The sequence below is a fragment of the Tinamus guttatus genome, unplaced genomic scaffold, assembly GCF_059628265.1.
Source record: "Tinamus guttatus ecotype Peru unplaced genomic scaffold, ASM5962826v1 Tinamus_guttatus_pri_ptg001278l, whole genome shotgun sequence".
NCBI classification, from domain to species: Eukaryota; Metazoa; Chordata; class Aves; order Tinamiformes; family Tinamidae; genus Tinamus; species Tinamus guttatus.
This window is the reverse complement of record NW_028289812.1, coordinates 4744-18435: the sequence shown is the minus strand read 5'-3', so window position 1 is coordinate 18435 and position 13692 is coordinate 4744. Positions and strand designations below refer to the sequence as shown.

Here is a 13692-nt window from a genome sequence, read left to right as displayed (position 1 = left end):
GTGGCAACCGCCCCCTCCCCGCTCGTTGCCCCGACAACCGCCCCCTCCCCTCCCCAACTGGCCCCGCCCCCGTGCGTCACCCTGGCAACAGCGGGGGGGGGCGGGGGGCTCCACTCGTCACCATGGAGACGGCGCCGCGTGGCGGGGGGGGGGACTGGGACTCCCAGGTCCCCCCTATGACGTCACCCCCCCCCATATGACGTCACCCCTCGGCAGCCATGACGTCGCCGGAGGAGGAGGAGGGGGCGGGGCCCGGCGGGCGGCGGGGGCGGGGCCCCCTGGCGCTGCTCCGCGCCCGGGCGCTCGACGTCACCTTCGACGACGTCGGCGACGACTACGAGGTCATCGAGACCATCGGGACGGGGGCCTACGGGGTGGTCAGCTCCGCGCGGCGCCGCGACACCGGTGAGCGGGGCAGGGGGTGGGGGGGGCCGGGGGCCTGGGACCCCTTTTGGGGTGTCGTGGACGCCTGGGTTCAATCTGGGCTCTCCCGGACGCCTGGGCCCTTTTTTGGGGTCACCCGGACGCCTGGGTCCAAATTGGGGTCACCCGGACGCCTGGGCCCCCTTTTGGGTGTCCCGAATGACTGGGTCCAAATTGGGGTCACCCGGACACCTGGGTCCAAATTGGGGTGTCCCGGACGCCTGGGCCCTTTTTTGGGGTCACCCGGACGCCTGGGCCCTTTTTTGGGGTGTCCCGGACACCTGGGTTCAATTTGGGCTCTCCCGGACGCCTGGGCCCCTTTTGGGGTCACCCAGACGCCTGGGTCCAAATTGGGGTGTCCCGGACGCCTGGGTTCAATTTGGGGTCCCCCGGACGCCTGGGCCCTTTCTGGGGTGTCCTGGATGACTGGGTCCCTTTTGGGGTCACCCGGACACCTGGGTCCAAATTGGGGTGTTCCGGACGCCTGGGCCCTTTTTTGGGGTCACCCGGACGCCTGGGCCCCTTTTTGGGTGACCCGGACGCCTGGGTTCAATTTGGGGTCACCCAGACGCCTGGGCCCCTTTTGGGGTCCCCCGGACGCCTGGGTCCAAATTGGGGTCACCCGGACACCTGGGCCCCTTTTTGGGTGTCCCGGACACCTGGGTCCTTTTGGGGGGTGTCCCGGACGCCTGGGCCCCTTTTGGGGTCACTCGGACACCTGGGTCCAAATTGGGGTCACCCGGACACCTGGGCCCCTTTTTGGGGTCCCCCGGACGCCTGGGTCCAAATTGGGGTCACCCGGACGCCTGGGCCCCTTGGGGGGGACATTGGGGTCACCCGGACGCCTGGGCCCCCTTTTGGGTGTCCCAGACGCCTGGGCCCCTCTTTGGGGTGTCTTGGATGACTGGGTCCAAATTGGGGTCCCCTGGACACCTGGGTCCAAATTGGGGTCTCCCGGACACCTGGGCCCCTTTTTGGGGTCACCTGGATACCTGGGTTCAATTTGGGGTCACCCGGACGCCTGGGCCCCTTTTTGGGTGTCCCGGACGCCTGGGCCCCTTTTGGGGTCACCCAGACGCCTGGGTCCAAATTGGGGTCCCCTGGACACCTGGGTCCAAATTGGGGTCCCCCGGACGCCTGGGCCCCTTGGGAGGGTCTCTCGGACACCCGGGGCCTTTTGGGGGGTCCCCCGGCCGCCGGGGCCCCTCCCACGCCCCTAACCCCGCCCCCTTGCCGCGGTGGGCGTGGCCAGGCCAGGCCGTGGCCATCAAGAAGATCCCGGACGCCTTCGACGTGGTGACGACGGCCAAGCGGACCCTGCGCGAGCTCAAGATCCTGCTGCACTTCAAGCATGACAACATCGTGGCCGTGCGCGACATCCTGCGCCCGCCCGCGCCCGACGGCGCCTTCCGCTCCGTGTGCGCTTTGGGGTGATTTGGGGCGTTTTTGGGGTTTTTTTTGGCGTTTTTTGGGTGTTTTTTGGGTGTTTTTCGTATGTTTTTTGACGTTTTTACGGCATTTTTTCGGGTGTTTTCGTGCCGTACTTGAAGCACGACAACGTCGTGGCCGTGCGCGACATCCCGCGGCCGACGGCGCCTTCTGCTCCCTGTGAGTTTTTGAGCATTTTTGGGCGATTTGGGGCGTTTTTGGGTGTTTTTTTTGGCATTTTTTCTGTTCTTTTGGCGTTTTTTGGGTGTTTTGGAGTCAATTTGGGGTGTTTTGGTGGTCTCCTTCAAGCACGACAACATCGTGGCCGTGCGGGACCTGCTGCGCCCGCCCGCGCCCGACGGCGCCTTCCGCTCCGTGTGCGGTTTGGGGTGATTTGGGGCTTTTTTTGGTCTTTTTTTGGCGTTTTTGGGGTGTTTTTTGGGCGTTTTGGGGGCGTTTTTCGCATGTTTTTTGATGTTTTTACGGCATTTTTTAGGGTGTTTTCGTGCTGCCCTTCAAGCACGACAACATCGTGGCCGTGCGTGACATCCCGCGCCCGACGGCGCCTTCCGCTCCGTGTGCGGTTTGGGGTGATTTGGGGCGTTTTTGGGTGTTTTTTTGGCGTTTTTAGGTGTGTTTGAGCGTTTTTTGGTGTTTTGGGGCGTTTTTGGGCGTTTTTGGGGCTTTTTTTGACGTTTCTTGGGTGTTTTTTGGGCGTTCTGGGGTGTTTTCCTGCTGCACTTCAAGCACGACAACATCGTGGCCGTGCGCGACATCCTGCGCCCGCCCGCGCCCGACGGCGCCTTCCGCTCCGTGTGCGGTTTGGGGTGATTTGGGGCGTTTTTGGGTTTTTTTTTGGCGTTTTTGGGGCGTTTTTCGGGCGTTTTTTGGGTGTTTTTCGCATGTTTTTTGACGTTTTTACGGCATTTTTTTGGGTGTTTTCGTGCCGTACTTGAAGCACGACAACGTCGTGGCCGTGCGCGACATTCTGCAGCCGACAGCCCCTTCTGCTCCCTGTGAGTTTTTGAGCATTTTTGGGCGATTTGGGGCGTTTTTTGGTGTTTTTTTTGGCATTTTTTCTGTTCTTTTGGCGTTTTTTGGGTGTTTTGGAGTCGATTTGGGGTGTTTTGGTGGTCTCCTTCAAGCACGACAACATCGTGGCCGTGCGCGACATCCTGCGCCCGCCCGCGCCCGACGGCGCCTTCCGCTCCGTGTGCGTGTTTTGGGGTGATTTGGGGCGTTTTTTGGGGTTTTTTTGGCGTTTTTGGGGTGTTTTTTGGGTGTTTTTCACATGTTTTTTGATGTTTTTACGGCATTTTTTCGGGTGTTTTCGTGCTGCATTTCAAGCACGACAACATCGTGGCCGTGCGCGACATCCCGCGCCCGATGGCGCCTTCCACTCCATGTGCATTTTTTGAGCGTTTTTGAGCGTTTTTGGGCGTTTTTGGGCGTTTTTTGCATATCTTTGGCTTTTTTTGCATTTTTGGGCGTTTTTGGGGCGTTTTTTGGGTGTTTTTTGACTTTTTTGGGCGTTTTTGAAGTGTTTTCGTGCCGTACTTCAAGCACAACATCGTGGCCGTGCGCGACATCCCGCGCCCGACGGCGCCTTCCGCTCCGTGTGCGTTTTGGGGGCATTTTTTAGCCTTTTTAGGTGTTTTTGAGCGTTTTGGGGCGTTTTGGGGTGTTTTTGGGCGTTTTTGGGGTTTTGACGTTTCTTGGGTGTTTTTTGGGCGTTCTGGGGTGTTTTCCTGCTGCACTTCAAGCACGACAACATCGTGGCCATGCGCGACATCCTGCGCCCACCCGCGCCCGATGGCGCCTTCCGCTCCGTGTGCGTTTTCTGAGCATTTTTTAGCGTTTTTGGGTTTTTTTTGGCCTTTTTTGGGCATTTTTTGGGCGTTTTTTGGGTGTTTTTCGCATGTTTTTTGGCGATTTTACGGCATTTTTTCGGGTGTTTTCGTGCTGTACTTGAAGCACGACAACATCGTGGCCGTGCGCGACATCCCGCGGCCGACGGTGCCTTCCGCTCCGTGTGCGTTTTGGGTGTTTTTAGGTGTGTTTGAGCGTTTTTTGGTGTTTTGGGGCGTTTTTTGGGGTGTTTTTTGACGTTTTTAAGGCGTTTTTGGGTGTTTTTGTGCTGCACTTCAAGCACGACAACATCGTGGCCGTGCGCGACATCCTGCGCCCGCCCGCGCCCGACGGCGCCTTCCGCTCCGTGTGCGGTTTGGGGTGATTTTGGGCGTTTTTGGGTGCTTTTTGGGTGTTCTTTGGGCGTTTTGGGGGTGTTTTGGGGGCGTTTTGGGGCGGTTTTGGGGTGTTTTTTGGTGGTGGCTCAACCCAACCCAACCCTCCACCCATCCCAACCCAACCCAATGCTCAACCCAACCCAACACTCAACCCAACCCAACCCCAACGCTCAACCCAACCCAACCCCAATGCTCAACCTGATGCAACACTCAACCCAACCCAACGCTCAACTCAACCCCAATCCAACCCAACACTCAACCCAACCCAACACCCAACCCAACCCCAACGCTCAACACAACACAACACTCAACCCAACCACAATCCTAATGGTCAATCAACCCAATGGTCAACACAAGCCAATGCTCAACCCAACCTAAAACCATCACTCAACCCAACCCCAACCCAACGCAAACCCAACCCAACCACAACCCCAATGCCCAACCCAACCCAATAGTCAACCCAACCTCAACCCAACCCAACGCTCAACCCAACCCAACGCTCGACCCAACCTAAAACCAACACCTAACCCAACCCCAACTCAACATAACACTCAACCCAACCCAACGCTCAACCCAATCCCAACCCAACGCTCAACCCAACCCAACGCTCAACCCAATCACAACCCCAGTGCCCAACCCAATCCAACACTCAACCCAACCCAACGCTCAATGCAACCCAACCCTCAACCCAATCCAACCCAATGCTCAACCCAACACTCAACCCAATCCCAACCCAACGCTCAACCCAACCCAACGCTCAACCCAACCTAAAACCAACGCTCAACCCAACCCAACACTTAACCCAAACACAACCCAACGCTCAACTCAACCCAACCCAACACTCAACCCAACCCAACACCTAACCCAACCCCAACGCAACCCAACGCTCAACCCAACTCAACCCAACTCGATGCTCAACCCAACCCAAACCCAACCCAACGTCCAACCCAACCCAACGCTCAACCCAACCCAACGCTCAACCCAACCCAACGCTCAACCCAACCCTACACTCAACCCAACGTCCAACCCAACCCAACGCTCAACCCAACCCAACGCTCAACCCAACCCTACACTCAACCCAACGCTCAACCCAACCCAACGCTCAACCCAACCCAATGCTCAATCCAACCCAACGCTCAACCCAACCCTACACTCAACCCAACCCAACCTCAACCCAACCCAACCCTCAACCCAACCTCAACCCAACCCAACGCTCAACCCAACCCAACCTCAACCCAACCTCAACCCAACCCAACGCTCAACCCAACCCAACGCTCAACCCAACCCTACACTCAACCCAACCCAAACCCAACCCAACGCTCAACCCAACCCAACGCTCAACCCAACCCAATGCTCAATCCAACCACAACCCCAATGCTCAACACAACCCAATAGTCAACCCAACCCAACGCTCAACCCAATCCAACGCTCAACCCAACCTAAAACCATCATTCAACCCAACCCTACACTCAACCCAACACTCAACCCAACGCAATGCTTAACCCAATCTAAAACCATCACTCAACCCAACCCCAACATAACCCAACGCTCAACCCAACTTAAAACCAACACTTAACCCAATCTCAACGCAACCCAACGCTCAACCCAACTCAACCCACCCCAATGCTCAACCCAACACTCAACCCAACCCAACGCTCAACCCAACCACAACCCCAATGTTCAACCCAATGCAACACTCAACCCAACCCTACACTTAACCCAACCCAAACCCAACCCAACCACAACCCCAATGCCCAACCCAACCCAATAGTCAACTCAACCTCAACCTAACCGAACCTCAACCCAGCCCAACACTCAACCCAACCTAAAACCAACACTTAACCCAACCCCAACCCAACCCAACGCTCAACCCAACTCAACGCTCAACCCAACCCAACGCTCAACCCAACCACAACCCCAATGTTCAACCCAATGCAACACTCAACCCAAACCCAACGCTCAACGCAACCCAACTCTCAACCCAATCCAACCCAATGCTCAATCCAACGCTCAACCCAACCCCAACCCAACCTAAAACCATCATTCAACCCAGCCCTACACTCAACCCAACCTCAACCCAACCCAATGCTCAACCCAACCACAACCCCAATGCCCAACCCAACCCAGTAGTCAACCCAACCTCAACCCAACCCCACGCTCAACCCAACCACAACCCCAATGTTCAACCCAATGCAACACTCAACCCAAACCCAACGCTCAATCCAATCCAACCCAATGCTCAACCCAACACTCAACCCAACCCCAACCCAACGCTCAACCCAACCCAACGCTCAACCCAACCTAAAACCATCATTCAACCGAACCGTACACTCAACCCAACCTCAACCCAACCCAATGCTCAACCCAACTCAACCCAACCCAATGCTCAACCCAACACAACCCCAATGCTCAACCCAACCGAACACTCAACCCAACCGAACACTCAACCCAACCCAATGCTCAACCCAACACAACCCCAATGCTCAACCTAACCGAACGCTCAACCCAACCCAACACTCAACCCAACCCAACGCTCAACCCAACCCAATGCTCAACCCAACCACAATCCCAATGATCAACCCAACCCAACACTCAACCCAACCCAATGCTCAACCCAACCACAACCCCAATGCTCAACCCAACCCAATAGTCAACCCAACCTCAACCCAACCCAACGCTCAACCCAACCTAAAACCAACACTTAACCCAACCCCAACTCAACGTAACACTCAACCCAAACCCAACGCTCAATCCAATCCAACCCAATGCTCAACCCAACACTCAACCCAACCTAAAACCATCATTCAACCCAGCCCTACACTCAACCCAACGTCAACCCAACCCAACGCTCAACCCAACTCAACCCAACCCAATGCTCAACCCAACCCAACCCCAATGCTCAACCCAACCGAACACTCAACCCAACCCAACACTCAACCCAACCCAATGCTCAACCCAACCCAATGCTCAACCCAACCCAACCTCAACCCAATGCAACACTCAACCCAACCCAACCCTCAGCCCAACCCAACCTTAACCCAACCCAACGCTCAACCCAACCCAACCCTCAACCCAACCCAACGCTCAACCCAACCCAACGCTCAACCCAACCCAACGCTCAACCCAACCCAACACTCAACCCAACCCAACCACAACCCCAATGCCCAACCCAATGCAAAGCTCAACCCAACCCAACCTCAACCCAACCCAACGCTCAACCCACCCCATCGCTCACCGCGCTCTCCTCTCCCCGCAGCTACGTGGTCCTGGACCTCATGGAGAGCGACCTGCACCAGATCATCCACTCCCCGCAGCCGCTCACGCTGGAGCACGTCCGCTACTTCCTGTACCAGCTCCTCCGCGGCCTCAAGTACATCCACTCGGCCAACGTCCTCCACCGCGACCTCAAGCCCAGCAACCTGCTGGTCAACGAGAACTGCGAGCTCAAGATCGGCGACTTCGGCATGGCGCGCGGCCTGGGCGCCGAGCCGCGCCACGCCAAGGCCTTCCTCACCGAGTACGTGGCCACGCGCTGGTACCGCGCGCCCGAGCTGCTGCTGTCGCTGCACGGCTACACGCGCGCCATCGACATGTGGTCGGTGGGCTGCATCTTCGCCGAGATGCTCGCGCGGCGCCAGCTCTTCCCCGGCCGCAACTACGTGCACCAGCTGCAGCTCATCATGGCCGTGCTGGGCACGCCGCCCGCCGCCGTGGCCGCCGCCATCGGCGCCGAGCGCGTCCGCGCCTACGTGCAGAGCCTCCCGCCGCGGCCGCCGGTGCCCTGGGAGAGCCTCTTCGGCGGCGCCGAGCCGGCCGCGTTGGCCCTGTTGGGCCGGATGCTGCGGTTCGACCCGCGCGAGCGCCTGGGGGTGGCCGAGGCCCTCGGCCACCCCTTCTTGGCCAAGTACCACGACCCCGAGGACGAGCCCGAGTGCGTGCCGGCCTTCGACTTCGCCTTCGAGCGCCGCGCGCTCACCAAGGAGGACATCAAGGCGGCCATCGTGGCCGAGATCGCCGCCTTCCACGCGCGCCGCGACGGCATCCGCCGCCGCATCGCCCTGGCGCCCGCCCAGCGCCCGCCCAGCGACGCCCCGGGCACCATCAATGGCCCCCAACTCAACGTGGATGGGTCTCAAGTCAACTTCAATGGGGCCCAGGTCAACATGGATGGGTCTCAAGTCAATTTTGGTGGGGCGCAGGTCAACGTGGATGGGTCTCAAGTCAACTTCAATGGGGCACAAGTCAACGCCGATGGGTCCCGGGTCAACTTCAATGGGTTACAACTCAAGACTGATGGTTCCCAACTCAACTTCAGTGGGGCCCAGGTCAACGTCGATGGGTCTCAAGTCAACTTCAATGGGGCACAAGTCAACGCCGATGGGTCCCGGGTCAACTTCAGTGGGTCGCAAGTCAAGACTGATGGTTCCCAACTCAACTTCAATGGGTCTCAAGTCAACGTTGACGGCGCCCGAGTCGACTTTGGTGGCGCCCGCGTCAACCTTGATGGTTCCCAGGTCAACGTTGAGGGCCCCATGGCCAACCGGGACGGCCCCAGGGTCAACGCCGATGGCTCCGTGGTCAACGTGGACGGATCTCGGGTCAACGCGGTCAACAACGCCAATGGGGGCAACGCGACCTTGGCCAACGCAACCATGGCCAACGCGACCATGGCCAACGCGACCATGGCCAACGCAACGATGGCCAACGCGACCTTGGCCAACGTCGACCTGGCCTTGACCAACACGGTCCTGGCCAACGCGGTGCTGGCCATGGGCGGGGCCTGCGGCGACGTGGACATGGCCAGCCCCGCCCCCGGCCCCGCCCCCGGCGACTGCCCAATGGCGTCGCCCCGCGTGAAGGCGGAGCCGCCGCCCCCCGCCCGCCGCGACGGCGCCATCTCGGCCGACACCAAGGCCGCCCTCAAGGCGGCGCTGCTCAAGTCGGCGCTCCGGGGGCGGGGCCGAGGTGGGCGGGGCCAGGAGGGCGGGGGTGGGCGGGGCCCCATGGGGGGCGGTGACACCCAGACGCCGGGGCCCCTTGTGGTGACACCCGGATGCCTGGGCCCGTTGTGGGTGACACCCGGACGCCGGGGGTGGGTGACACCCGGACGTGGGTGACACCCGGACGCCTGGGCCCCTTGGTGACACCCGGATGCCCGAGCCCCTCGTGGTGACACTCGGACACCTGGGTCCCTTGTGGTGACACCCGGACGCCAGGGCCCCTTGTGGTGACACCCGGACACCGGGGCCCCATGGGGGGCGGTGACACCCGGACGCCGGGGCCCCTTGTGGTGACACCCGGACGCCGGGGCCCTTTGTGGTGACACCCGGACGCCAGGGCCCCTTTGGGTGACACCCGGACACCCGGGCCCCTTATGGGTGACACCCGGACGCCGGGGGTGGATGACACCCGGACGCCTGGGCCCCTCGTGGGTGACACCCGGACGCCGGGGCCCCTCGTGGTGACACCTGGACACCCGGGCCCCTTGTGGGTGACACTTGGACACCTGGGCCCCTCGTGGGTGACACCCGGACGCCGGGGCCCCTTATGGGTGACACCCGGACGCCGGGGCCCTCGGTGACACCCGGACGCCGAGGCCCCTTGGTGACACCTGGACGCCGGGGGTGGGTGACACCCGGACGCCTGGGCCCCTTATGGGTGACACCCGGACACCGGGGCCCTCCATGGGTGACACCCGGGCCCCTTGTGGTGACACCCGGACGCCGGGGCCCTTGTGGTGACACCCGGACGCCAGGGCCCCTTTGGGTGACATCCGGACGCCGGGGCCCCTTATGGTGACACCTGGACGCCGGGTCCCTTGTGGGTGACACCCGGACGCCTGGGCCCCTCGTGGGAGGTGGGTGACACCTGGACCCCTTATGGGTGACACCTGGATGCCAGGGCCCCTTTGGGTGACACCCGGACGCCGGGGCCCCCTCTGACCTCCCTTCCTCTCCCCCCACAGAGGCTCCGTGTGGGGCGGCCCCGGGGCCGGCGGAGGCGGCGGCCGCCCCCGAGGGCCGTCGGGCGGTGACGGCGGCCGAGCGGCAGCGCGAGCGGGAGGAGAAGCGGCGGCGGCGGCAGGAGCGGGCGCGCGAGCGCGAGCGGCGCCAGCGCCGGGAGCCCCGGGGCCGCGGGGAGGCCCTGCGGGGGCTCCCGCTCAGCGACGACGACCGCAACCTGCTGGAGCGGTGGACGCGGATGCTGCGCGGCGCCAACGGGAGCAACGGGGGCAACGGGGGCAACGGGAGCAACGGGGTCAACGGGAACAACCTGGTCAACGGGACCAACCTGGTCAACGTGGTCAATGGGACCAGCGCGACCAACCTGGTCAACGGGACCAACGTGGTCAACGGGAACAACCTGGTCAATGGGACCAACCTGGTCAACGTGGTCAACGGGAACAACCTGGTCAACGTGGTCAATGGGACCAGCGCAACCAACCTGGTCAACGGGACCAACCTGGTCAACGTGGTCAATGGGACCAACGTGGTCAACGGGACCAACCTGGTCAACAGGACCAACGTGGTCAATGTGGTCAGTGGGACCAGCGGGACCAACCTGGTCAATGGGACCAACCTGGTCAACGTGGTCAGTGGGACCAGCGGGACCAACGTGGTCAATGGGACCAACCTGGTCAATGGGACCAACCTGGTCAATGAGACCAACGTGGTCAGCGGGACCAACCTGGTCAACGTGGTCAACGGGAACAACCTGGTCAATGTGGTCAATGGGACCAACGTGGTCAACAGGACCAACGTGGTCAACGTGGTCAATGGGACCAGCGGGACCAACGTGGTCAGCGGGACTAACCTGGTCAACGGGACCAACCTGGTCAACATGGTCAATGGGACCAGCGTGGCCAATGGGAGCAACATGGTCAATGGCACCAACGTGGTCAACATGGTCAACGTGGCCAATGTGGCTACGAACATGACCAACCTGGTGGCCACCGGGTCCAGTCTAGTCAATGCGGCCGCCAATGGCACCAGTGTGGCCACTGCGGCCAACATGGTGGCCGGCATGAGCAACATGGCAACCAACACGGCCAACGTGGCCACCAACATGGTCAATGTGACTAACATGAGCAACATGGCAACTAGTGTGACCAGCGTGACGAACATGGCCAATGTGGCAACCAACGTGAGCAACATGGCCACCAACATGGGTAATGTGGCCAACATGACGACCAGTGTGGCCAACATGACCAACGCGAGCGACGTGGCGACTAACATGGCCAAGGCGACCAACGTGGCCACCAATCTGACCAGCATGACCAACACGGGCAACACGGCCACGAAAGTGACCAACGTGGCCAACATGGCGACCGATGTAGCCAACACGACCAACGTGGCCAAGGCGGCCAACGTGGCCACCAGCGAAACCAACGTGGTCACCAATGTGGCCAACGTGGCCAACATGGTCAACATGATCAACGTGGCCACCAACGCGGCTACCGACGTGGCCAATGTGGTCAATGCGGCCACCAACGTGGCCAACATGGTCAACATGATCAACGCGGCCAACGTGGCCACCAACGCGGCCACCGATGTGACCAACACGGCCAACGTGGTCAACATGATCAACGTAGCCAACGTGGCCACCAACGTGGCCACCAGTGTGGCCAATGTGACCAACGCGGCCAACGCGGCCACCGACGCGCCCAACGTGGCCACCGTGGGCAGCGGCGCCCCCATGGGCTGGGCCAGCGACGACGTCCCCGACGTGGCCACCGTGACCCAGCAGCTCTCCAGGTCGCAGGTGAGAGACGCCGGGAAGGGCCCAGGAGTCCGGGAAGGGGCCCAGGAGTCCGAGAAGGGCCCAGGAGTCCGGGAAGGGCCCAGGAATCCGGGAAGGGCCCAGGAGTCCGGGAAGGGTCCAGGAATCCGGGAAGGGGCCCAGGAGTTCGGGAAGGGGCCCAGCAATCCGGGAAGGGGCCCAGGCGTCCGGGAAGGGGCCCAGGAGTCCGGGAAGGGCCCAGGAATCCGGGAAGGGGCCCAGGTGTCCGGGAAGGGCCCAGGTGTCCGGGAAGGGGCCCCGGCGTCCGGGTTTTCCGGCGCTGACGCCCCCCGCGCAGGTGGAGGATCCGCTGCCCCCCGTGTTCTCCGGGACCCCCAAGGGCAGCGGCGCCGGTTACGGCGTCGGCTTCGACCTCGAGGAATTCCTGAGCCAGTCGCTGGACATGGAGGCGCCCGACGGGTGAGCGGGGACCGGGAAGGGGCCGGGAATCTGGGAAAGGTCTTGGGAATCTGGGAAGGATCCGGGAGTCTGGGAAAGGGCCCGGGAGATTGGGAAAGGTCTTGGGAATCTGGGAAGGATCCGGGAATCTGGGAAAGGGCCCGGGAGCGCGAGAATGGGGTCCCGGCATCCAGGAAAAGGGCCCAGGCGTCCGGGAAGGGTCTGGGAATCTGGGAAGGATCCAGGAATTCGGGAAGGATCCGGGAGTCTGGGAAAGGGCCCGGGAGATTGGGAAAGGTCTTGGGAATCTGGGAAGGGCCCAGGAATTTGGGAAAGGGCCCAGGAGCGCGAGAAGGGGGTCCTGGCATCCAGGAAAAGGGCCCAGGCGTCCGGGAAGGGGCCCAGGCGTCCGGGAAGGGTCCGGGAATCTGGGAAGGATCCAGGAGTCCGGGAAGGATCTGGGAGTCCGGGAAAAGGGCCCGGGTATCCAGGAGGGGCCCAGGAATCTGGGAAGGGTCCAGGAATCTGGGAAGGGGCCCAGGCGTCCGGGAAGGGGCCCAGGCGTCCGGGAAGGGGCCAGGAGTCCGGGAAGGGGCCCAGGAGTCCGGGAAGGGCCCAGGAGTCCGGGGAGGGCCCAGGAGTCCGGGAAGGGCCCAGGAATCCGGGAAGGGCCCAGGCGTCCGGGAAGGGCCCAGGAATCCGGGAAGGGGCCCAGGAGTCCGGGAAGGGCCCAGGAATCCGGGAAGGGTCCAGGAGTCCGGGAAGGGCCCAGGAGTCCGGGATGGGCCCAGGCGTCCGGGAAGGGGCCCAGGAAACCGGGAAGGGGCCCAGGAATCTGGGAAGGGCCCAGGAATCCGGGAAGGGCCCAGGAGTCCGGGAAGGGCCCAGGCGTCCGGGCTCACCCCGCCCCCCAGGCCGGCGGACTCGGCTCCGCTCTCCGCGTCGCTCCTGGCCGATTGGCTGGACGTCCATTCCCTGAGTCCGGCCGCCCTCGAGAGCCTCCAGCGGGATCTGCAGCTGGGATCGCCCGTCCTGCTGCCCGACGAGCTGCCCGACGCGTGACGGGACGGCCGGGAACATCCCGGGAATCCGGGAACGGCCCGGGAATCCGGGGAAATCCCAGGAATCCGGAATGGGAATCCAGAAACGTCCCTGGGATGGACCCTGGCGTTGGGAAACGTCCCAGGAATCCGGGAACGTCCCAGGAATCCAGAATGGGAATCCAGAAACGTCCCTGGGATGGGCCCAGGCATCCGGGAGAGTCCCAGGAATCCGGAATTGGATCCAGGCATTCAGGAAGGGCCCGGGAATCTGGGAACGTCCCTGGGATGGGCCCAGGAGTCCAGGAAGGTCCCAGGAATCCGGAATTGGGTCCCAGGAATCCGGGAACGTCCTAGGAATCCGGAATGGGCCCTGG

General features: G+C 61.9%; 1 protein-coding gene across 1 annotated transcript; it reads left to right on the top strand.

Annotated features, from left to right (window-relative positions):
- The first annotated feature begins 278 nt into the window (after window positions 1–278).
- LOC148590529 (mitogen-activated protein kinase 7-like) lies at window positions 279–13337 on the top strand. The gene is given in 9 exon segments (XM_088538952.1): window positions 279–405; window positions 1676–1841; window positions 7354–8268; window positions 8653–9062; window positions 10063–10320; window positions 11717–11814; window positions 11817–11858; window positions 12175–12296; window positions 13190–13337. Coding segments are annotated over 7 exon segments (1974 nt in total). The 5' UTR covers window positions 279–405; window positions 1676–1841; window positions 7354–7372.
- Window positions 13338–13692: the final 355 nt, after the last annotated feature.